Source organism: Chenopodium quinoa, unplaced genomic scaffold (assembly GCF_001683475.1).
Source record: "Chenopodium quinoa cultivar QQ74 unplaced genomic scaffold, ASM168347v1, whole genome shotgun sequence".
NCBI classification, from domain to species: domain Eukaryota; kingdom Viridiplantae; phylum Streptophyta; class Magnoliopsida; order Caryophyllales; family Amaranthaceae; genus Chenopodium; species Chenopodium quinoa.
In genome coordinates this window covers 2,250,920-2,274,645 of record NW_018744662.1, presented here as the reverse complement: position 1 = coordinate 2,274,645, position 23,726 = coordinate 2,250,920, and the positions used below count along the sequence as shown (strand labels likewise).

Sequence of the window (23,726 nt, the reverse complement as noted above, 5' to 3'; positions counted from 1 at the left end):
CTCTTAATTTTTTTTTTTATATATGGTGGTAAAATAAAACATTTAGATTTGGAGATGGTATAAGTCATGAAGTAATTATTTTATGGTATAAGTCAAAATTTCTTAAAAACGGATATAATATAAGGGCAATGCTATATGTAACTCTAAAGACTATTGAAAATTGTATAAAATTAGGAATTCATGACAAAAACACGCGTAAATCAGTATAATTAGTGTTTATATTTTTTTATACGACTTTTTAGTGTATATTTAATGCTTATATGTAGCCCTAAATACTACGTATATCATTTCCATAATATAAAAGAAAAGTGTTTCAATTATTACTACGTAGTACGAGTAATTCTCCCTTCGTTTTTAAATATTTGTTTCATTTTTCTATGCGCAGAGTTTTAGGAGAAATTGAGGAAGGTAATAAAATATGAAGATAGCGGGATTGGTGGAATAATAAAAAAAAAAAAAGAAATTGTAAAAATAAATTGTGCCGGAGAGAATAGAAGGAGAGAGAATATAGAATTAATATTGTTAGGTCCCGTCCGTCAGAGAAATAAATTAAATATTGTACTCCGTAAAAACTTTTCAAATAAAAAAGTGGAGTAAATATTTAAAAACGGCTGAAAAAGAAAAGTGTACCAAACATATTAAAAACAGATGGAGTATTATAAAAAAAACAAAATACTATTCAGCTGTGTTTTTACTTTTTAGCTCTTCTCTTCAACCCAGAACTATTACTCACTAGCAGCACTAATGGCGGAGAAAGGTGGAAAAGGGTTTTCTCTTGGCAAAGGAGCAGGTTTTTCTTCTTTTTTCACCCCTTCTGTGTTTTTCCTATATAATTTTCTCTTCTTTTTAAATTTGACAATTCCAATTTTAGGTTTTTCATTTCTTTGAATTAGAATTAGGATTCAATTTCTCATCTTTTTTCCCTCAACGGGAAAATAAAAAATGCAAAATTGCCGTTAATTTTAAGCAATTCTTTATGCTTCAGGGTTTTGTAATTCTGAACTGTCAAGATATTTGTTTTGAATTATTTTTTTAATCAAAATGCCAACTTTATTTAGGGTTATAATTTTTCATCAGTGTAATTTGTATTCCTATTTTAATCTGGGATGTTTGTTTCCAAAGTATAGCATCAGTGATAGCTGGGATTAGGGGAGTTGAGGCAACTTAGTGATTGGAACTTAAATTTTGTATCTTTGTTTTGTTGGAGTACAAATTTGAGTGATTGGGTTTTGTTAATCTGAAATCATGGGTATGATTTGATTTGTACTTGATAAAAGTAGGACACAATGAATTTACACATGTAGGCTGATTGCCTTCATACCATTAGAGTCTTGGCGAGTAAAGGCATGTAGTAATCTAAGATGACATACTAGCAAGTCTAGCACCTGTGAAATATAGTTTTTGTTGAATGATAGATGTATTTCTTTTCAAGTGATTTCAGCATGCTACAGTCTAATGTAGTGATGATCATGCCTACATTGCAGCATATCAATTTGATTTGTCCCAAACTTTTACCCCTTTTAGCTCGAGAGCCTACTGCAAGAGTAATGATTGTGCTCACCTCTACGACTCTACCGAGACCCATGCACACTGAGAATACAAACCATAGCATGCATATGTGTGTTATGCTTTAAGTTGCATGTTAGGTTGTTTCGTGCTCATAATATAATGTTATCCATATTTTAAAGTTAATTCATATCAAAACAATTTGTGGATGCTCTTCCATGTTGTACATAGAAAAGAGGCCATTAACGTGCTCTTTCTTGCAGTGCCCTTGAAAGGAAAGGATGATGACTCCACAAAATTAAAGAAGGGAAGGAAAGTGCAGTTTGAAGATGAAGGTACCATCCTCTTCTCCTGCTAATCTACACTTTGAGTAATTTCCTTACTTTCAACCTCAATGTCAGTTCTTTTTAGGTTATGTTGTTGCCTTAAGTTGATATGTGTACCTTTTGTCATATATGAAGTTTAGCCCTCTGCTTTTTTTCTGTTAGTAGTCATAGTTTATCCTTTATAGCATTAGCTGGCTATGCTAAAGAGTGTTTGAATCTTTTTACCTTGTGTGTAATGTGGTTCTTTCTTGATAGATGAAAATATCTGAGACTCTGAGTCATTTTCTATTTTTGGCTTTTATTTTTCTTCGATGAAGCTGATACTGCCTAATGCCTATATACATGTACTAGTTGCATTGAGTGTTATATGTGCATGTTTAGTAGTAATTTATTTGTTGAATTTTTTAATTTTGTAATTCCTTTTTTTTTTTTTTGGTGGCAACTTCTTGACATATATCAAGAGTCCCCTGCAAACTTTTCGTCAAAATCTGGAGGAAAGGGTGAACCTTTGAAAGGAGGGAAGGGCTCTGCTCGAAAAGAACCGGCTAAGTATGAACTTAATGTTCAGTCAGGTTTGTAATTTCTGTTTGACACTTTTAATATGGTGTTCAACCAATTATTAAATTATTTACCCTTTATTCTTTAAGAGTTTAAGTGCATACTATTCCTAGACTTCCTGGTCTAGAAGTTAGAAGTAATCTTTAATGTGCAGTCAGATGACTGAATTATAAGTTGGGCTGCTTGCCCGGTGTAAATTAAGCAACCTTTTATGCGTATGTGGATTAATTTATGGTCCTCTGCAAAAGGAAGCTATCCCTGATCAGGTGTTTGATGCTATATGCTCCTTTTATAGTTGTTCATGTTTAGCTAGTAGTTGAAGAGCTTGAAGTAAAGTTAGTAAAGAAGGGGTTGAAATATGGAAAGAGAACATAAGTTTACTGAGGGCAGAGAAGGGATAGGAGGAAATAAATAGGAAGACTAGGAACTATATACTTGTACTCATTATTTCACCTCTAGTACTTGTGTCGGATCCTCAACACTTAGACTTGAATTATTGGGTAGGATACTTTGTAACATAGGTCTTTATCTTGCTCCCAACCCGAATTCATTAAAACTGTATAGATATCTTGCTATCTGATTGGGTCTCTCACAAAATTAGGTGTTTCTAGGTTGCTAGGTTATTCCAATCTTCCAATGTTCACCACCAAATAGTCAGAGGGAGTACCTAGTGCATATTTGCTACCCGCTTTTTCTTATACCTCTAGCCGAATGTCTTCCACTTTGCTGGCTTGGACCCTCTTAAATAATGATAAAGAGATAGGCCTTGGAAATTTGGCCAGCAATGTAAAAGCAGTCACAGATTATTAAATTAAATTTGCGGTGTCTACATGTGCTGGAAATGCTAATTTCTTCTGCTTGAGTTCATCTGTTGTAAAGTTCTTCCCCTGGCTAGCTTACAGGAAAAGAATAATGCTTTATTGCTCTGGGAGGAACTTGGACCTTCAGCTATCGTCGTAAGATAATTTAGGGTTAGGATCTCTGTAGAGTATGTTGCAGAATTTATTGAGAGCAAGTACACCACCATTGTATTGAATTATATTCTAAGACAATGAATTAAGAAGGTATTGTCACCTTGTCCTAGACTCCTAGTCGTTGAGAGATCTAGCAAAAGGATATCATACATTAATCTGCAACGATTCCGTGATACCACTTTATTTACCATCACTGTGATGGAGGTTACCCTGTTAACAGCTGCAAATAAATTTTTAAAAATTGACTCACCACACCATTCTTCATGCTAGAATGGCATTCTTAAGTGACTTTTATCCAGCCTACCATATAATCAAAACACTCTAAATTAAAGAAAAGAAAAAACTCAACATCCTGAATCTTGATATTTTCCAACTTATTTGGATACAATGGTGATGGTGAATGAAGACATTAAGTAAATGGGTAGAGTGGATAGATTGGAAAGAAACTTAGATTTTAATCTTATCAACCTTTTTCTGGAACATTTTAATAATAGGAGCTCCAGGTTGAAGTCTTAAATACATAGTTGAGATTAGATTTTAATCTTATCAACTTTTTCTGGAACTTTTTAATAATAGGAGCTCCAGGTTGAAGTCTTAAATACATAGTTGAGATAGAGTCAATCTCGCTTCTGAAAATGAAAAGTCCCACTGCTGGGACCTTATCTGTTGTCTATTAAAATCATCTACTCGGGCTTTATTATAAGGCTAACTGTTGCTTCGAAAAGAACAATGTGAGTAGTGGGAATTTCTGTTGGGCTTTCAAAAGATTGAAATATCGTATGCAAGCTCCAAACTTTGATTTGGGGGAACACAAAACCCTTGGAGGGTAAGCTCAATTCGAGGGAAGTGAAAAGAAAAGTTATTAGAGGGGGAAGGAGGCAAAGAAAATAAACATAGAACCATATATTACAGTTAAAAATTATTCGAGGGAAGGAGGGAAAGAAAAGAAAATAAACACAGAACCATACATTACAGTAAAAAATTATTTGAGGGAACAAAGAAAATAAAATAAACACAGAACCATATATTACAGTAAAAAATTATTTGAGGGAAGGAGGCAAAGAAAAGAAAATATACACTCGAAGTGAAAGGACATTATCAGTTCCCTTTCCCTTCTAGAAATCCTTTAACCAAACAGCGACTAATTAATATTGTAGGATTGTTGTATGATTTGTCAGATTGTTGGTGTGTATGCTTTAGAAGATTTCTTTGCAGCTACTTCATTGATACTTCATACTAATAAATTTGTTGCTGCTCTCTTCCACTTATCCCATGAAAATTAATGTAGTAATTGAGATATGGTTCCTTGGTTTTAGGGATATTGCTTGTTTAAAGTTTCTGTGATCAGAAGAATTGTATCCATTTGTTTTAGGAGAAATTTTTCCTTTTATTATTATTATCATTAGTATTAAACATGCTCAACTTATTTGTATGTCCATTTGCATTATTATTAATGGTTTTTATATATCCCTCCTATTTGTTTGCCTGTAGAGCTTCCGAAGAACTCCAAATGTGTGATGGATTGTGAGGCAGCTGACATCTTACAAGGAATCCAGGAGCAAATGATTTTTCTCTCTCGTGATCCAACTGTCAAACTTCCTGTGTAAGAATTCATGTTTCATAGAGTTGCTTAGAGTGGAGAGGGGTGGGTGAGGAGCTATATTTGGCTTCTCAAATGTTTCTGTCAAGATTAGTGTGGATATTTCATATTCTCTAACAAGTCTTTTATCAGTTCATTTGACAAGGGATTACTATATGCCAAAGCTGGAGGACGATATTCTAATCCCAAGGCTGTCAGAAAGGCTCTCGGGTATCCTTTTACAAGTCTTTCATCAGTTTATTGTATTGTAATGTAACGACTCTCAATTGTTAAGCCTTTTAACTCATCAAGCAGGACTCTCAAGAAGTACGGAGTTTCTGATGGAGAGGTAAGTCACAAACTTGGTGAATTGGTAATTGAAAATGTATGATATCACTAACGATAAGTGCTCCTATTCCAGATATGTGTCATTGCCAATACTTGCCCTGAGAATGCTGAAGAGGCTTTTGCCTTGGTCCCTTCCCTGAAGGTATGTTGCATGCAAGTTATTTGATTGCAGATTCGCATTTGTGTTCGGGTTACTCACTTACCTTTTTTAACCCTAAAGGCCAAGAAAAGCAAAATCAATGAACAACTTGAAGAGGCTATATCTCAGCTGGTTACATTGAAGGTGCCAACAGAAAACCATAGAGAGTAGAAAGGGGAGGTACGTTTGTTTTGCTTTCTGCAGTAGAATTTGTTCCACCATGTCACCAATAATGCTCTAGTTTAGTGCTCGACTCAAACTTAGTGGAGCATTGTGACTGGTGAAACTAAGATATATTTCTTGTATGTGATTATTATCTAATAATTGATTGTATCCAATTTTGCAGATGCCAAGTCTTTGCAGCATGTCGAAACTGCATGATATGCATCAACTGCACTTACCTGGCCTTTGGTAGTTGGTTTTGTATAGGTCTTAATTTTGAAAGAAAATTTTCTAGTGTAGTCGGTTAATTGGTGTCAAACTGTAACATGTAATTCCTAACTGTATGAACTCATCTACTTTTTAGTTTCGATGCTTTTCCCTAACTGCTGATCTTTAGTCAATATCTATCTGTGTGCCAATTACTTTATACCCTTCTGTTACTATTCTTTGACCCTTTGTTACTTGTGCAACCTTGCTCAGGGTGGAGGTTGCCCTCAGGTCAAACTCTGGAACAGGAGTAATAACAGAAGCAAACATAACATAAGCAATTTCTGTTTAAAAAAAAAAAACATAAGCAAAGTAAAGCCACTAGGCAAGTGCGGCTTTCCCAGACTGCTGTAACTCATAAGAGATGATACTCCCTCCGTGTTTTTTTAAGTGTTACACTTATCAAATTCAGCCGTGTTTTAATAATTGTTATACTTCCTTTTTTGGTAAAAAATTACATTAAAATATTATATCTCTTCTCTCATAGTCCCCCATCCAAACTCACTACTACTTTTTTTATTATATCTCTCCTCTTACATTTATTACTTTTCAATAAACTATTAACCCTAATATCTTTCTTTTATAATTTTTTAATACTTTAACTACCCCACTTACCTCTTATTTTATTTAAGTCAATTAAACTGCCTAAAACTATGTGCCGGTCAAACTATAACACTTTAAAACACGGAGGGAGTATGCTTTGCTTTTGTTAAAGACAGAGACTGAATTTTACTTCCATTATGCTATCCGAGCATGAATGAGTGGCGAAGATTTCATAGCTAATTCATCACTGCTGTAAGAAATATAAACTGCTTAAGGTAGGCATCACAATTCACATGCATGAGTTTACAACACCAGTCCCAGTAGTAAAATAGTCGCATGTATATCAGCATTGGCAACAAAGTGACAAACACCATAACAAGCCTTATACACAATCGAAACAACCAGAAACAGATGTTGGTAAGGGAGAACAAAAAAAGGTTTGACACATAACAAGATTTCACCAACTGTGGAGCTTAGTAGACTGGCCCTGGGACTGGGAGCAATCTCTTGCCCAATGTCCAGCCTGGCCACACTTGTAACAAGTACCAGATGATTGGTTTCCTATCGCACCAGCAGCCACATTTGATGTAGTTGTAGGGCAATCTTTTGCCCAGTGCCCTTCCTGGCTGCATTTAAAGCAGGACGAACCACTTTTCATGCCATAGCTTCTGTTGTCAGTGGCTTCGAACTTCTGGTTTTCTATTGCACCAGCAGCTACGTTGGATGTAGTAGTAGGGCAATCTTTTGCCCAGTGCCCTTCCTGGCCACATTTAAAGCAGGACGAACCACTTTTCACGCCATAGCTTTTGTTGTCGGTGGCTTCGAACTTCTGACCATAGCTGGTGTTTGGAGCAGTTCCTCTATCAAAGTCGTTCCATGATCTTGTAAACCCAGAAGCTGCCTGTGAAAATATTTTTGACTGACCAAATTAATAAACTTGAAAACCAAGTCAGAAGTTTTATTTTACAGTATACAATAATTAAAGTCCTAATACTCAAATAAATTGCCAGAAGATGAAAATTCCGTGGAATGGCACCGAACACAATTAGCAACCCCCCTTCCATACCGGAGTCCAGAGCACAACAGGACATCCATCAAACCATATTTTTCCTTTGTCCAGAACCAAAAATATGCAGCTTTAAAACCAAGCAGAAGAACAAAATTACAAACTGTATTTCACACAAATCCAATTCCTGAAATGAAGGAAATCCTCCAATAATGTCCAGCAAAATAAAGTTCATGAAGGCTAAATATATAATCTAGTTTCCTGAGCAGAATCCACAGATATTTAGGTAAGTCCACAGATATTTAGCATTCAAGTGCTAGAATGATACACACTTTAATACTCCACACATAAAACATTTTGTTTGTAGAGGATCCATTGTTATTGTCAACTTAGAAATGATCAAATAGAGTTTTAACTACTACATTACTTCAAAAGAAAGAATTAATTCTAGAAAATGAAAAGGAAAACAAGGTAGGTAGTTAACCAGAAGTACATCTGAGCAACCAAATCGAGATTGCAAAAGGCACTAGGAATCTATCATACGAATTAAAAAAAAAAAGGTAAAAGACATAGCTATATGACTGGAAGTCATTAATCTAACGTATACAGACATTATCATAGCTTAAAAGTACCTGGTTCGGCTGGTTAGTAGGGCGCTGGTAGAATTGCTGCTGCCCTCCATTCTTCCAAGCCTTATCTGCTGATACAAAAACAGTAGAATTACTGTAAGGAAATATATGAAGTTCAAGAGCAACAACGGCCACAAAATGTAAAACCTTTCCTACCTTCAGGAGAAGCAATTTTTTCAGATGTTTCATCACACCACTCAAAAAACCCACAGCCACCATTCTCCTGCAAAAAAGAACCTAAAAGTTAGCATCCCAACATTATTATAGTCTCATATAGGAAAAAAGAACCAATAATTATTAGAAGGTGTAAAGCAGTAAACTCAAAATATTCACCCACTGATGTAGGTTCATTCCACAACGCACCCTGTGTAATGGTTAAATAGCTATCTCTACTGCTCAGCACAACAAGTTTGCATCAGAAAGTCTAATAAAGGGGTAGGAAGGGAACTGATACTCAGTAGCATACAAGAAAAGAAAAGCTCCCTACTACAAAGACAAGATATGGACTATATTCCACATAATTATGCATAGTAATCAAGACAATTCCACATAACAATGCAGACTTAATCAGGAAAAGTAAGATGAACCAAAACCAATCTTCCAAAGAAATTTGCAGCTTGCAAAACAACCAGAGCCCAAATTTCTCAAACTCCTAGTTACGTAAATTTGTCTTAAGAGTCTCTTTTTTTCCCTGAAGATTGGATCATATAGGGCCTTGTAGCAATAGCAAATTCACAGTTGATTTTACATTCAAATTCAGGACAATATAAAAGCTGCAAGCTCCCTAACATTCTTGTTGACTATGCCATGAATCACATCAAGTCAGCATTGATTCAATCATCATTAATACAGCTTTAAAATACAGTTTTTCTTCTCTAAAAACACAGAATAAATTCCTGCCATAGTTACCACATATATAAGCAATAGTGCAATACAAACAATCACATCATGCGCTAGCCAAAAAGAGGTCCGAGTAACAACCACAAATGAGAAGACGACTACTAACAAAATGTCATTCATACATAATTCATTAGCAATAAAATATCATCTTTCTTCATTAGCAAACAATTCATTGCTTTCACAATCCACATTTTAAAAACAATTAGTCTTATTACCAATCAAAACACATTAAGTCATCCAAACAACCAATACATCAACACAAATACAGAATTAAACTAACTAAATTTAGAAAGTGGCCTATTGCAATTCATATTCAAAAACCAAAAATGATCAATTAATTTCATAATTTAAACCAATATTTTATCAAATTAAACTTGATAAAAACACAAATCACATAATAACATAAAACAACAATTCCAATTCCAACTCCAAATTCAAATTCAAAATCCCTAATTAGAAAATAAACTCACAAACCTGACGATTAGGGCAACGAAAGAACTTCCGACCGCGATTACGCTCCGTATTAGCAGTAAGAACCAAGCAACTCCCCATCCCACAAGGACACGCCTTCTCAACCCCCACCACCGCCATTGACGACGGAGCAACCGACCCATAATTCACCCCAAACGACGTCGTTTGAGGACAATCCCTAGCCCAGTGACCTTCCACTCCACACTTGAAACAAGCACCACCACCTCCGCCTCCTCCGCCGCCTACGCCACCTCCGCCGCCGCCTACGGTGGTTGTAACAGTCGACTGAGTGGCTCGGCTAATCTGCTGGTGTTTCTGCCATGTGAGACTCTTGCTTCCTTTGAGAGCAGCAGTGTAAGCTCCTTCTTCTTCGATTACTTCACCGAATAATGGTTTCGGATTTTCCGATTTCGGTGTTGTATCGACGGCGATGCGGCGGCGTTTGGAGTAGGAGGAGAGTAAGAGGGCTTGAGCTTCCGCTGCATCCAGTTGACATAGGAATTCTATGTCTTCTTCTTCTTCTGGGATTTGGATTATCGGAGTTCTGGAGTTCGCCATTGTTGTTCTTGGTTGAAACCTTGAAGAAGGCGAAGAACACGATACTTTCTCTCTCTTCTTCTTTTTCCCGCCTTTTTAATGGACGTGAATCGTGATTATCAAAAACTGAATGTGATTAGTGTAGTCGTTTGCAATTCATTTACCCGCGTTTTAATCTTAATACAATTTTTTTTTTTTTTTTGAAAACATCTTTATACAATTTTAAAACATTAATCTAATAATTTACGGAGCAAATTAGATTAATCTTAACCGCACGTTTTCTGTGCGATCAAAGAACCTATTATGTAAACCCGAGTGAACTGTACATCTGGGGTTATTTGCTCATTCAATTAAGGAAATTTTGCAAAGAATTATCATATAAATAACTAGTTTTGAGAAGAACTACTATTTAAAACTTTTTTATAAAAAAAAATAAAAAAAAAAAAACTACAAATACATAAAAAGTTTGAATAGCACTACCTTATCAAGTTCTCTGACTAGAATCTTCATAATTTTAGGATGGACGTTCTAACTGATGGGCCCCATAGCTGGAGATTATAACCTGTTCCTATCAACCTTCCAGTTGTTGCAATCCTAATACTAATACTAATATTATAAATAATACATAGTAAATCAAAATAATGAAAAGAATAAATTATTATAGAAAAAAGATATGGGCGGTATATGTATAAGAAGCTAAAAATAGAAAGAATTGACAATAAATAAACATTTATTACACCAATTTATTGGTCGTGTTTATAAATTCTCAACTTAACACTAAAAAGGAAGTATATTAAATGCTTATATACACCTATTTGGGCTGCATCCTGCATATAGCATTACCCATTATAATAATATACTTGTATAAGTCCTAATATTTTTATTTTTATTAAATAAATTGAGAGAGGCAAGTTAGAAAATGGAAAAGGCCCCACCTCTAGTTTTACATCGTGAAAATAGCATCTAGCCATCTGAAAGAGAGAAACTATGAAAGCATGCATAAGGGAAAAAGAAGCAAATACTTTCGATTTTCAATTTGGCATACATGTTGTGCAAGACAAGGAAGAGATTGCTCATTTTCAACGTGTCAATTTACCCTATTTTGGATTTAAAATCTTGTGCTATGAGAATTAATATCTTCTTTTAAAAAAATAAAATTTACTAGTCAAATTAACATACAGTGGGCGAATTTAACAACAGTTTTTGGAGTAAACTTATATGCTTTGATCAAATGAAAACTCTAAATAATTAATTTATTGTATTTGGTAAATTAGTAGTGAATAATTGTTTTTAGCTTGTGAGGTAGAGTTGTACAAAAGCTTTTGAAGTAGGGAGATATCAAAAGCTAATTAAAATTTCATTAAATTACCAATAATTTAACAATGTGTAACAAATCACTAATTTGTATTGAGCAAATTCACCAAATAATAGCTCATTAAACAGTTTACAAAGTTACTTATAATAATTAATAATTGATAGATACCGTCTACATTCACAAGAATCACAACTAACATCTACTTACACAACTACCAACTAGTGCAAGGCTACAACAACGGATTTTACCGAATATGTCGCATAGGTAGAAAAAAAAAATCCGAAATATCTCGAATAGCATTCTCCTTTTGGAAAATTATAAATATCCAACCAATAAAATTGACAAAAAGAACTTAAAAGTATTCATTTTTGAGTAGTAGTATAATGTAATAAACAATTGCTAAACAACGTGTAGCTCATGCCCAAATTAAAACCTATCTTCCAATTTCCAAACCTTCATTTTGACGTAATTCTTTTTTTGCACTTAGCATTAACTTTTTCTCTTTGATTCAATTTTCTTGTTTAGCTAAACAAAGCTTTGAACAACCACTTGTTTTACACAAATGTTTGTATAATATATTCACTTCTTCCTTCACCTTATTTTGTATTCCAAGCTAATAACTTTCTCTACAATTTCTCTCTCTAAAAGTGCATTTTTTTTCTATAATGGGAAGGATTCATGGAAATCACTTGGATCTAAGCTTGCTTCATTCACCAGCTTTTTCTTCTAATTCTTGGCATGATTTCAAGTAAGTTCTACTTCAAATTCTTTTCTTGGATTTGATTACTAAATAAGTTAACGCGCATAATTAATGACATACATTGATACAACTCACAAATCTATGTCACTTACGTGACTGTGATTCATTACCATTGTTGTAAAAAATTGTGTTTGATGAAGTGTTGTACAAACAATTCATATGTTAGTATGAAAGAAGATGAGAAGGATCAACAGATGACGATATTCTACAATGGCCGTATTTGTGTTTTGGATGCAACCGAATTACAGGTACAGAATTTAGTTCAATAGTACATGCAGTACTTACCTTCTTTTAGAGAACAAAGTTATTCCTAATGGCTCAATTGTGGACTTGTGGTGTAACCATTCACATGTACGCAGGCAAGAGCAATTTTATGGTCAGCAACACACGACGTAGAGACAATGGTGAGGACGATGTCTGGAATCGGAGCAAACATGGCCACATTCTTCCTAAATCTTCAACTTCATGGCCTTCCAGGGTGCTCAATAAAGAGATCGTTAAGATTATTTCTCCAACAAAAGAGAAAGATAAGGAGCCAAGCTAATACTCCGTATCCCTACCGTCTCCAATCACACAACCTTCGGCCTTTTCGCCTTCTGTAGGGGACTATACAACTATGTGAAACCGTTTAGTTTTTCAGATTTTGGATACTCATCCTAATATCAGATACCAAATTTCAATACAACTATGCTGTTGATTTGAGTAACATAATACGAAGTACATTTGTACCAAAACTTGTACCTCTATACTAGTTCATTGTTTATCAAAATTGATTAGTAGTTTCGAAATTTGGGTTGAAATTTAGAAGAAAAAGGTACCCTTAGCCAGAATTGTAAACTCCTATCAAAGGAGAAATATACTCCGTAGATGGGAGAAAAAGAGAGCAATCCAATATTGGTTGAAGAGGAAGGCCATAGTATCAAAACTCGAGAGTCCAAGGATTAGCTTGTATTTGAGACCTTCATGCATAGTCTCCAGCTTACGGCCAACATTCGCATGTTTTTGGTTCATCTAAACTGATAAAAGTCCTTAACAAAAATTGCACCAAGTATGACACTATAATCGCCCCACCAAAGCATCAACACCCCCACCCCCGAAAAAAAATGAAAAGAAAAATGAGAAAGAGATACTAACATCTTAACTTCTCAAGTCTACCTGAATGTGAACTCTGCTGCACATTAATGAATATAATATATGGAAGCTTTTAATGGAGCAGGTGATTCTCTGACAATAAGCACCTGCAAATATTAATTAAGCTTCTGACAACAAACATACTAGCTACAACAATAATACAATGATGGAAGTGTTGAAGTTACATCTGCAATACTGCCCTGCAGAGAGGAAGTCGCGTGACTCGCCCAACAGTACAGTTCAGGGACATCACACAGGATAATTTACAATGTTCTGCCAGTCGCGTTATGCGCTATTACCTTAAAATTAGCTGATAAACATTCAGTTCGATTCCACATAAGCCCAGTTGGATAATGAAATAGGGAGTTCCGGGCTAAGGGCGAAGATACACATTTTAGGCATCTGCTTGTAAGCCACCTTATCCGAGCTCGATGGTTTTCATATAGGTCGTACATCCTCAGCAATTGGCACCAGTCATCAGTAATCAAGAGAGGTTACAGATGCCATCCCATTGCTATTATGTCTCAAGTCCTGTTGAAGTGTGTAGTCATCACAGCTGTTGAAGCTGTTTTGGTGCTTGGGCCTTATCGAATTTGGAAATTCAAGGCCATCTTTGCCCATCTGCTGCACTTCTTGAGGGGATAGGATCTTGATGTACCACACATTGTTTACGAACTCCCTAAAAAAGGAATTGCATTGTTTGGTTAAACAGATGAATCAAGTAAACATAAAATCATGAAATACACCATACATAGATGAGAATGTAACCACCAAGGCACTATTCTCGTGTTTTCTTTCATGCAATTACTGATTATTTATGATTAAATTGGGTTTTGATGATGAAAACTAAGTTTTGCTGATTATATGATTTGTACTGAATATTTTTTATTTGAAGTTGAAGAGAAAATCAGCTATTGTGTGAGCTAGCATATCCTCACAAGTTGCACAAAAATTTAAAAGCATATTATATCCTAAAAAAAGTTGATATCCACACGAGGATTTAAGCCAAGTTGCAAGTTCATTTGCATTTGCATTTCCAAACACAAAAAGAAAAGAAAAAAGAAACAAGTTAAGCCTTCCCTTTCTTGCCTCGCCCATGTGGTTCAGGGAGACTATTTTTGTTGATCATGTTCGAAAAAACAACTATTGAAAGAGGATTTTACCAGGGAACAATGGGCCAAAAATATTCAGCCAATGGGAATTTCTCAAAAAAGATTAAGAACTTACTGCCAGGGGTCATCACCAAGCAGGAGAACGTCATTCTCACGGTCAACAAATACAAGCTGCCAGCCTGATCTCAGGGGATCCTCCAGTTGGCCTTCTAAGCCAAACAAATGAGCAAGTTCACTGCGCAGTTCATGATAACTGCTAAATTTAGATATATCCAGTGATCGCCCAAGGGACCCCGATTTCTGAACCTGTCACACAAGAACTTTATAAGTCCCGATAAACAAACAAGATTATAGTTGCTTGCAAGTAACTAAAGTATGTGACAAAGTAGTAATGAGAAGTGGTAATGAGGCTAGTGCCTATCTAAAAAGCAACACAGCTAGAAGAAAGTTCAGAATTTTTTCCATTTATCCAGACATAGGTCTCACACCATGGCCAAGCAAGCTAATCTCCATAAATATCCTCTTAACTCTTCCAAAACTATCAAAATACATGCAAGTAAATCCCAAAAGATGCTAGACATGCCCACTGTACCTCAAGTGTCAAAAGCCTCAACCAATTCATTTTCAAGTGTATTTTTTTCATGTATCTTAAAACTGGCTCGTGAATTGAATCTTATTCTAAACCAACAACTTCTGGACAGAGCCCCAAATTCATTTCTGAAACAGCCGAAAATATATTCTCAAGGTTCTCATTTAGTTGATAGATAAGAAGCATTAAGGTTATAGAGGAGCAGGATTGAAGGAGATGCAATGTAAATCTCCTATAATTCCCTTCTTTCCCCTTCCTCTTTTCTTTCTTTTGACTTCACGTATGCTCTCTTCAAAATCTTATTTACAGAAATCATAACAGTCATTGGCCATCATTTATAGCATCTCCTATAGGCTATAGTCTAGCATGTATAAGTGTAAAAGAACAGCTTTAAATTCAGAGGCTACAGTACAAAAGGTCATTAGTTACACGATTAAAAAATTCCAAGACTAAAAGACTCACCTTTACAAAGGTTCCACTAGGTGGGTTCGCTTGATCATCATTTTCCGATGACTGCAAGAACCCTGATTCATCAACACAACTAGCAGTCATCATATCAGAAGCAGGTGAAAAATCAGTCCCAGCAGCACTTGGAAAACTGGAACAAGCAAATGGCATGGACAATGAGTCATTCTCATTGTTACTACTTCTGAGGTTCACCAGCTCATTCTGCTGAGCATTCACCCCAAATAACATATTGTTCTGTGTATCACCAATCCCTTGGTAGATAGAAAATTCCCTACCGGGCAAAGGTGGTAACAAAGAAGAGAGATCAGAAATCCTAGTTTGTGGCCCTCCTAACTCTTCAACTTGAGGCAACGAGCACGGGGCAGTACTAGAAGAAAGCTGAGGAGGTTCAACTACAACTCGCTTCGATAATAAGGGAGTAGAAGATACCAAAGGGTTAGAGTTGGGTAGATTAATTTGTCGGGATCCCCCATCGTGTGAGAATGAATTCAATAAACTATGCATCGGAGAAATGCCAGCTGCAGTAACAGAGTTCATGATCGAGTTCGAGAACATTTGCTGCGAGCATGCAGAAGAAATTGCTTCCAAGGATGTAGGCAAGGCCTGAGTTGATGACCCAAACGAAGGAGACTTGCTGTTGCCAATAACCTTTGGAATTTGTTGATCAGAAAACTGACTTCGTAGTTGCTCAAAGTGTGGAAGCTGCTGTTGTTGTTGCTGCTGCTGATGCTGTTGCTGTTGCTGTTGCTGATGCTGCTGCTGCTGCTGCTGCTGCTGCTGCTGATGGTTATCATATGCACGGGAATTTTGCAGTTGTTGCTGCAGGAGCTGACCTTGAACTTGATTGTGAGTCACATTTTGGTTTTCTTGAAAGTTTGGGACTAAGTTCTGCTGTGATTGAGCTTGCTGCAACAAATGATTTGTTAGAGATGACTGCTGGCAAGACACATTTTGATTTGGCTGGAATTGGAGAAGAGATTGGTTAGGACGCTTCTCCAAGCCCCGTGGATCTTGTAAAGCAGCAGATGCCATTGTTTGAAATATATCAGGTTGTAGGCCCAACATAGCAGGGTCCAGCCTTGGTTGCATCCAGGGTGTGAGCCCATAACCTTGGAAATTTAAGGATGACATGCAACGATCTCCAACCTCTCTCTGGAGCCACATAAGCGGAGAATTGAGGCCCATGTCACCATCCTTCAAAACTAACCATGAAAATACAGAGAAAAAGAAAGTTGAAAAGAGTAGGTGCACAGACAAGAGCAGAGAAAAGAAGAGTTAGTTTCTGATACACAAATCAAACAGACAATTACAGCCAAGCTAAAAGCAGATGAACCAACCTGGAAAGGATGGCAGACCAGATGGCCATGGACGCTTCAGTCTTAGTGGAAATGGAGAGGGATACATAGGAAACGTAGTCAAAGGTTCAATCTCCCATAAAGAGACCCGGGGCTGCCTTTCTCCAGCAGTGGACTCATCCCAGCCAACCTGTATGTACAGAACTTTTCAGTGAATAATGTTTTTAATGTTCTCACATCTCAGACCAGTTTCCTATAATATACTACCTCCTTTTTAGTTGACACGGTGACATCTTTCTCTTTTCACGCTTGCCAATGCACTATTTTAACGCTCAATATCTCTAAATCTCGACATTATAAAATTATAAAAAATGGTTTTTAATAAAATATACATTGAGTCGATTCAAACAAGATCCCACTTGACTATGTTTTATCATAGATTATAAACCACAAAAGCTAGTCAAAGTATAGTTAGTGAATAGTGTAAAAGTCAAATAGTGTCAACTAAAAAAAATAGAGGTAGTATTAGATACAGACCAGGTCAGATCCAAATAGAAAAGCACACAAGTAATCAGTTAATATGTATCAGTAGTACCCACACCACAAAGTGTAACACTAATACCCCCAATGCTAAAGCAGAGAACTAAAGATCTAGAATACACATATTACTTGCAGAGGTGATAAAATTGCTTAATACTTCGTATAATCTAAAAGGAAGGAAGTGACAAGACTAGACATACCTTCACTGAACGCCAATGGGAGTTTGGCCAACGAACAGGATCCAAGTCACTAATCCCCGTAATTGTGCCCATATACCTACATCGCAAAGATGTCAATGGAAAAGTGATGTCAATCCAACAATCCATCTCACAATCTTATCTGGAAAAACAAATTGCAACACAAGAATCTGAATTCATTTTAATCCAGGAAGACGGCTTTGTGGAAAAGGGGAAAAAAAATTACTTTTGGGTTTGCCACAAATTTTAAGGATTAAGCTGACCCCAAATCATTTTGGACTAAGGCTTTGTTGTTGTATCTGTATTTTGTGAATAGAAAATTTAATACTTCCTCCGTTTCTTTTTAGTTGACACGTTTGCCAATGCACAAATAAAATCATGAATATCTTTAATTACCGATAAGCAAAAATTATGAAAAGTTGTTTTTTTGAAAATATATATCATGACGAATCTAACAAGATCCCACATGACCATATTTTTCATTACGTATAAAGCACAAAACGCAGTCAAAGGAAGAGTGTAAGTAGTGCTAAAGTCAAAACGTGTCAACTAAAAAAAACAGAGGTAGTAAATGACTGTAGAGAGGAAAAGGGTTGATGCGACAGTGAGGAGGAAAAGTTAATGTGAAGCAAAAGTGTGAATTATTCTTGTAACAGCCCAAAATAGGAAATAGTGGATAATTGTGAGACAGAGGAAACAAGTGGTAGATCCCGGCCCTTCCTACGCATCCCACCCAAACAGAAAATATGGAACTCATCAATGATTTTCTTTCCACCAGCCACTAAGACTTAGCAAACAGTCTTTAAAAAAACAGTTTGAAAGTTTTAACAACTGAAATACCAAACAACTCTACATATGAGCCTTCTACACATCAAGTACCATAAACCCAGAGGTCTCATGAGAAGTTCAGTTATAAAGTCACAACAATCTGTCTGCTTTAATAAAGATACATCCTATAATACTTCTTTCGTTATTAACTTGTGTGAAAATTTTCACCTCTATCTGTACGACTGTACCTTCTCTATTATCCACTGAACTCACCATCTTATCTCAACAAACCATAAAAAATTTTCATGAAATGGCAGCCTAACTATGGCTTTTGAATCAGCAGCCTTTAAAACAGAACCTCTATACAATTGTAGTCTTGCAGAAATACAGATGCATACATCTAAATCCTCTGCTCACTCCATATACCTTAAATAACTTTCCACATGGAAAATTTGTGACAGCTGCCAGAGTATATAGTATTCAGAGCAGTATTAGTGACTATACACTATTTAGTCTCCTTAACCCCCCAAAAAAGGGACCGCAATAACCAACGACAATGGGCAACTGGTAAGTACTCCCAAGTTTCAACAATGTCCATTTATCTTGAATCAATGTACAGTAGCAGAGAAAATTATAAAATTGCCCATAAGATCAAGTTGATGAGTTTATTGAAGATCACTTTGGAATGATTGTTCCTTCAAATTTCAAGAAACAGATTATGCTATTCTTTGTAATAAATCCTTCAAGAGTATCTGATAATGACCAATAACTTTATAAATGAGACCATAGATCATGTTGCATGAAGTGTTACTGTGTTAGCCCCATAAAAGTTTTTTTTTTTTTTTGTTGGGTCATAATTAGCATTCCATTCAATATTTAAACTGAAGTGCTTTATTGTCCAACTTGAATTGAGTTTTGGGCTATTCTTTATGATGAAAAATTTAGTGCGTGAGACTTAGGATCTTTGACGAGGCAATTAACAAGGCAAATTATAGTGTGTGTGTCTTTGAATTTGCCAGAAATAATCATCCAGGCTATGCACATACCTGCGAACACTTGATTCTTCTGTTTCAAACAGCATCCGAAATCGCATGCCGACAGAGACACGGGTATGGTAGACAGCTTTGACATACTTCGCTAACGGAACCACAAATTCAGAAGGGCTAGCCCTGGCGGATTACAAGAAAGAATTTATTTTACCAATCAAGCGCGTCAACAATTCTATGAGATGTTTGTAAAAGTACAAGCTTATACCTGGGATTAAAAAATACAGTGAAACGGCTGTTTGTAGAAGCTGCGTGAGCCGCTGCAGCAAGAAGACCTATATGCATGCTATCACTTGATAATACTGATGAAGGCATCACAGTTTGTGGACGATTAGCACGCCGAATGCCAAGGAGTAACTGATTCTTCTCATTCCTGATGGAGAACACCATATGATAATCAACAAAAATGTATTATAGCTTGCATACGTGGCAATAGAAAGCTTCATTCGGAAGCAGTTCATGAATATATGTTTCTCAAAGAAAAATTCCTAGGCACCAGCTTTACTGGGACCAAAAAATGAGCCACTGAAAGTGTTACTTGAGCCTTAACATTTTTGATTAAGGCTTTGGTTGATTGATTGATTGATTTTATCAATTTTGAATGCCAAAAGATAACTGAACAAAGTGCACATAAAAATTAGAAATGGGCCAAGAAGATGCACTTACCAAATGAAGATGACAGAATCCCCAGCAACTAGTCTTTTAGCGCTGACAAAGACACTCCATCCAGTGGTAAGAAGGTGCCTCTTAGGCTGCCCTGCATTGACAAGTCAACATTCAAAGATGAAATCAGGCCATGTTTTGATGTATTAGTGTTTTACCAGACATCGAAAGGAATTCACTTGCTTCAATGATCAAATTTTTTGCAAATCTGGTCCACACGTACAATCCATTATTCATGCTTGATGAGTTGATGCCAACCAATTTATACTGCAATTCTACAACACATGACAACTAGTGGTTTAACTAATGACAACACATGTATGTTACTCTAACTTCAGTCTAATGTTGGACATGAATGCTTGTAGCTTGTAAGGGTCAGATTAGGCTATTTCATGAAATTTTTCATGATTTTGGGCCAACTGATGAGTCAAGTGTCCACTTGAGGTGAAATGAAGGGTCCAAATAACATAGACATTAGGATCCAACAATGCCATCTCCATGGGATCACTGAAAGAAAAAACCAATCTCTTTATACTAGACTACAACTATCTGCCACTGATAGCATCTGGAAGTCAAGGCATATATGCTTACCCCGAAAGATGTGTCTAAATTTCCACTCATTATCATGCAGATCCCTAGCAATCAATTCTTGAGCAGGAGGTTGCTGGGTGTAATCCTGTCAAATGTCAGATTGATAATTAACATTGATGCGCAGAGTAAACAAGCAAAGAGGAGACTAACAAGCCAGATTACTATAGAACAACACTTACAAGGGGAGGAAAGACTTTTTCAGCTGCCCTACGAGGAACAGAAAATCCTCCATGAGTACTAGTGTCACTTGCAGTCAATGTTTTACAGAAATAATTAGTTGGCTGTTTGCTGGGAGTGCCCAATTCTGCAGGTAGGAGACAGACATCTTTTTGCTCTTGCTACAAAAATAACAATTCTTTTACCAACTACCAGTGCAGAGAAACATAAAAACAGAAATTTCAACATGTTAAACAGAAAACAAAATACCAGAGTCAAGGGTTGCAAGGTCATCTGAGCATATACTTCATCTGTCTCCACATCTGCCTGTAATCATAAATATGAAGCTTAGAAGCAGCTGGCACGAATAATTATATGTTAAGTACCTAATAAAAAGCACTTACATGCATGGTCACATCATGAAGCTGACAAATAAGTTGGGCAGGCAAGCTAGGATAATTAGGAATATGAGCATCTACTTCTTTGTTAGTTGAAGCTGCAACCTGCAAATACTTCCAAATATTGTCAGACAAAATCAGCAGTCAGACCAAATCAGCAAAGCGATTAATATTGCATTTTTTTGAGAAAGCTAACATATAATTTGTATATTGTAATTCCCCTAATAATATCATCCTCTTCCCCCACGCCTTAAAAAATTGATAATATAAGATAAGGAATATTCAGCAACAGCATGTAGGATGATATAATTACTATGATGTACAGCAGAAGCAAAACCTAAATATTTAAGTTTCAGCATCCATTTAGCAACAAAGTAGAGGACTACTGAAAATTCAAATCCAGGGACCAGACCGTGTGCCCTTGAAGTAGTAGCAGATAATAAGACATTCAGCATAACCTTAATGCAACAATTTTGTAGCTTTATTGTTTCAGAAGGTGAAATGGAGGGCCTTTTTTTAGTTATTATCCACATCTCCAAGTAGGGGACATTGGAAGAAGGAAGGAGAATACAAATGTATAGAAATAAGACCAAGGAAAAAGAACCCATAATGGTTTTTCAGATCTTATGCCAAGATGAATAATAATATCAAACATCTTACAACGACTAACCTGCTCACTATGACCCTGAGGAAAATATACAACACGGCTTCCCACAGGGGGCAAGGAGACTAAAGGACCAGCGCATGCATGCCATAGTTCTGAATTCAAAACTTTCTTCTCGCCTGAAAATAAAATTTTGGCCAAAGGTCAGATGCAATGAAAGATGCATTGCTTCATAACTAGCAGAGACAGCAAAAAGGCACGTACATAGTTACATCAGCCACAATTGGTGATTCTACTAACTGAAGATAAACCAAGAAGAGTTCGTGATATAGGAAGAAACAACTTTTTGACATCTACCAAAAGAAGTAGCATAAGTCTTGGGCAGATTGCGGGTGCATTGTAAAGGTTATTTAGCATACCGTGGCCTCGATGACAGCCAGTCAGCCAGGAACCATCAACAAAAGTGGTTCAGCAACTGCTATCATTTGCATTCTGCCTATTTTCAACTTCCTATCACTATAAAGCAAAGGAGACCTAAACCATACCCTTAATATGATGGGGAACGGAAGCTAAAAGAATGAACACATGCTGTCCAAAGGCTTTGAATCCTCTAAAGGTCAAAATGCTGGTTTCTTTACGAAATATCTACTTGTTCATCAGAATTGGCAACAAAATCTAATCCCTTATCCAGCTAAGAGATTATGAATATAACTAGAAATTAAGGCAACAAAATCTAATCATTTATCAACTGCAATGAGTCTCACATAAAGAGTGACAATGCTAAATATTTACACCTCATAGATTAGCAGCTATAACACAAACAAGCTCCTTAATTTGCCAGCAATCATCCCCTAGCCCAAATTTCGCTCCTCCATTACAATTTACAAATTACATAAATCTAGTGCAATCAGCCTGACAGCAAGTGAAAACACCTCAAACTTAAATATTCCAGCAACACAAACCCGACAAAGCAAAAACAACAACACTACACATTTAAGGCTTAGTTGAAGCTACTAACAATAGTAAGTAGCAAATACTCTACTCAATTTTCTTTCATCACTTGATAATTATCTATACAAATTGCAAAGCATGAAAACTTCAAAAAACACTACAAAAATTAAAGGAAAACAAGAAATCAGCTTACCTTCCTCAGGTTGATGAGGGAAAGCTGAAGGTGACAACCTCATTTTGCAAAATCAATCAAAAAAAACCCAAAAAATAGGGGAAATTTTTTGAAAAAAAAAATAAAAATAATAAAAAAAAAAACTAAATTCTTCCCTCCACCACCCCCACCCCCCCCTCCAAAAACCCACCTAAAATTCCCCAAAAAAGGGCAATAAAATGATTTCAACCAAACCCAGTTCCACTGCAAAAATCCACCCTTCTCTGCTTCATGCGCCTCAGATCTTTCACTCCCACCCACCAAAATCAAAAACCCAGAAAAATGAAGCTTCTTCAGCAACTCAACAACCTCTAAAAATGGTGAAAACTTCACTCCAACAAAAAACCCATTTTTCAGCAAAGCTCAGCTAACTAGGGTTTGAACTCGATTACCCCCAAAAAGCTTCTAGTTAGATCTCTAAGTTGGAGGATGAGAGAGAAAATGGTAGAACAAACTCCCAACTTGGTGATTGATTGATTGAAGCTGGTATGAAAGTTTAAGCAAGAGTACAATCTTTGGTAGATCTTTTGGGAAGTTTTTCGGACAGCCAAACCCAGTAAAAGAGCAAGAAGAGAAAAGGAAAAGGGTAATGAAGGAATGGAAGAAGAGGAAAGTGTGCTACTCTAGAGCTTACTTTGGGTTAGCCCATTATTATTGTTATCATTTGTACTCTTTTTCTATAGTCCTCTTGCCAATTGCCCACCCCCATCCCAAGGTTACATGAATAGTTTGAGTTACCAAATGTGTATTCATCACAACTTGCTTCATGGATCGATGCATGTCCTAATACCGCGTTCTCGCGTCATTTAGGTGTATCATGGGTAGGGTGGTCGTCCATTCTAAACTTGTTAGCTTCCTGGAAAAAGTAAACCTTTTTATTACGACTAATGGAATGTCGTTGGCTTTATAAAAAAATAAAATAATAAGTAGTTTCGCTCATTCCAATCCAAATTCATCATATTTGATAACAAATTATGAAAATAAAT

At 36.2% G+C, this 23,726-nt stretch overlaps 4 protein-coding genes across 5 annotated transcripts; 2 read left to right on the top strand and 2 right to left on the bottom strand.

Moving 5' to 3' along the window:
- The first annotated feature begins 648 nt into the window (after positions 1 to 648).
- LOC110702006 (DNA-directed RNA polymerases IV and V subunit 4-like) lies at positions 649 to 6,019 on the top strand. Its single transcript, XM_021879642.1, has 9 exons — positions 649 to 790; positions 1,770 to 1,841; positions 2,294 to 2,404; positions 4,856 to 4,967; positions 5,097 to 5,174; positions 5,259 to 5,292; positions 5,365 to 5,433; positions 5,512 to 5,610; positions 5,777 to 6,019. The coding sequence occupies exons 1-8, from the start codon at positions 745 to 747 to the stop codon at positions 5,599 to 5,601; spliced, it is 612 nt and encodes a 203-aa protein (XP_021735334.1). The 5' UTR covers positions 649 to 744; the 3' UTR covers positions 5,602 to 5,610; positions 5,777 to 6,019.
- Positions 6,020 to 6,551: 532 nt separating this feature from the next.
- Positions 6,552 to 10,511, bottom strand: LOC110702005 (DNA-binding protein HEXBP-like). Of its 2 annotated transcripts, none has more exons than XM_021879640.1 (4): positions 9,412 to 10,511; positions 8,194 to 8,260; positions 8,041 to 8,108; positions 6,552 to 7,303 (listed from the first exon to the last, which is right to left on the bottom strand). In XM_021879640.1, the coding sequence occupies exons 1-4, from the start codon at positions 9,964 to 9,966 to the stop codon at positions 6,860 to 6,862; spliced, it is 1,134 nt and encodes a 377-aa protein (XP_021735332.1). In that variant the 5' UTR covers positions 9,967 to 10,511; the 3' UTR covers positions 6,552 to 6,859. The 2 variants fall into 2 exon arrangements, with proteins under 2 accessions (XP_021735332.1, XP_021735333.1); XM_021879641.1 differs by having other exon boundaries at positions 6,554 to 7,303; positions 8,041 to 8,105.
- A 1,089-nt stretch (positions 10,512 to 11,600) lies between these two features.
- LOC110702004 (protein TIFY 5A-like) lies at positions 11,601 to 13,130 on the top strand. The gene is made up of 3 exons (XM_021879638.1): positions 11,601 to 12,008; positions 12,187 to 12,268; positions 12,380 to 13,130. The coding sequence occupies exons 1-3, from the start codon at positions 11,926 to 11,928 to the stop codon at positions 12,620 to 12,622; spliced, it is 408 nt and encodes a 135-aa protein (XP_021735330.1). The 5' UTR covers positions 11,601 to 11,925; the 3' UTR covers positions 12,623 to 13,130.
- Positions 13,131 to 13,202: 72 nt separating this feature from the next.
- LOC110702003 (auxin response factor 6-like) lies at positions 13,203 to 23,398 on the bottom strand. Its single transcript, XM_021879637.1, has 14 exons — positions 22,723 to 23,398; positions 21,645 to 21,757; positions 20,981 to 21,079; positions 20,847 to 20,903; positions 20,600 to 20,758; positions 20,421 to 20,505; positions 19,833 to 19,923; positions 19,375 to 19,539; positions 19,167 to 19,289; positions 17,356 to 17,431; positions 16,658 to 16,805; positions 15,315 to 16,522; positions 14,379 to 14,569; positions 13,203 to 13,830 (listed from the first exon to the last, which is right to left on the bottom strand). Exons 1-14 carry the CDS (start codon positions 22,763 to 22,765, stop codon positions 13,629 to 13,631), a joined length of 2,760 nt encoding a protein of 919 aa, XP_021735329.1. The 5' UTR covers positions 22,766 to 23,398; the 3' UTR covers positions 13,203 to 13,628.
- Between the last annotated feature and the right edge of the window lie 328 nt (positions 23,399 to 23,726).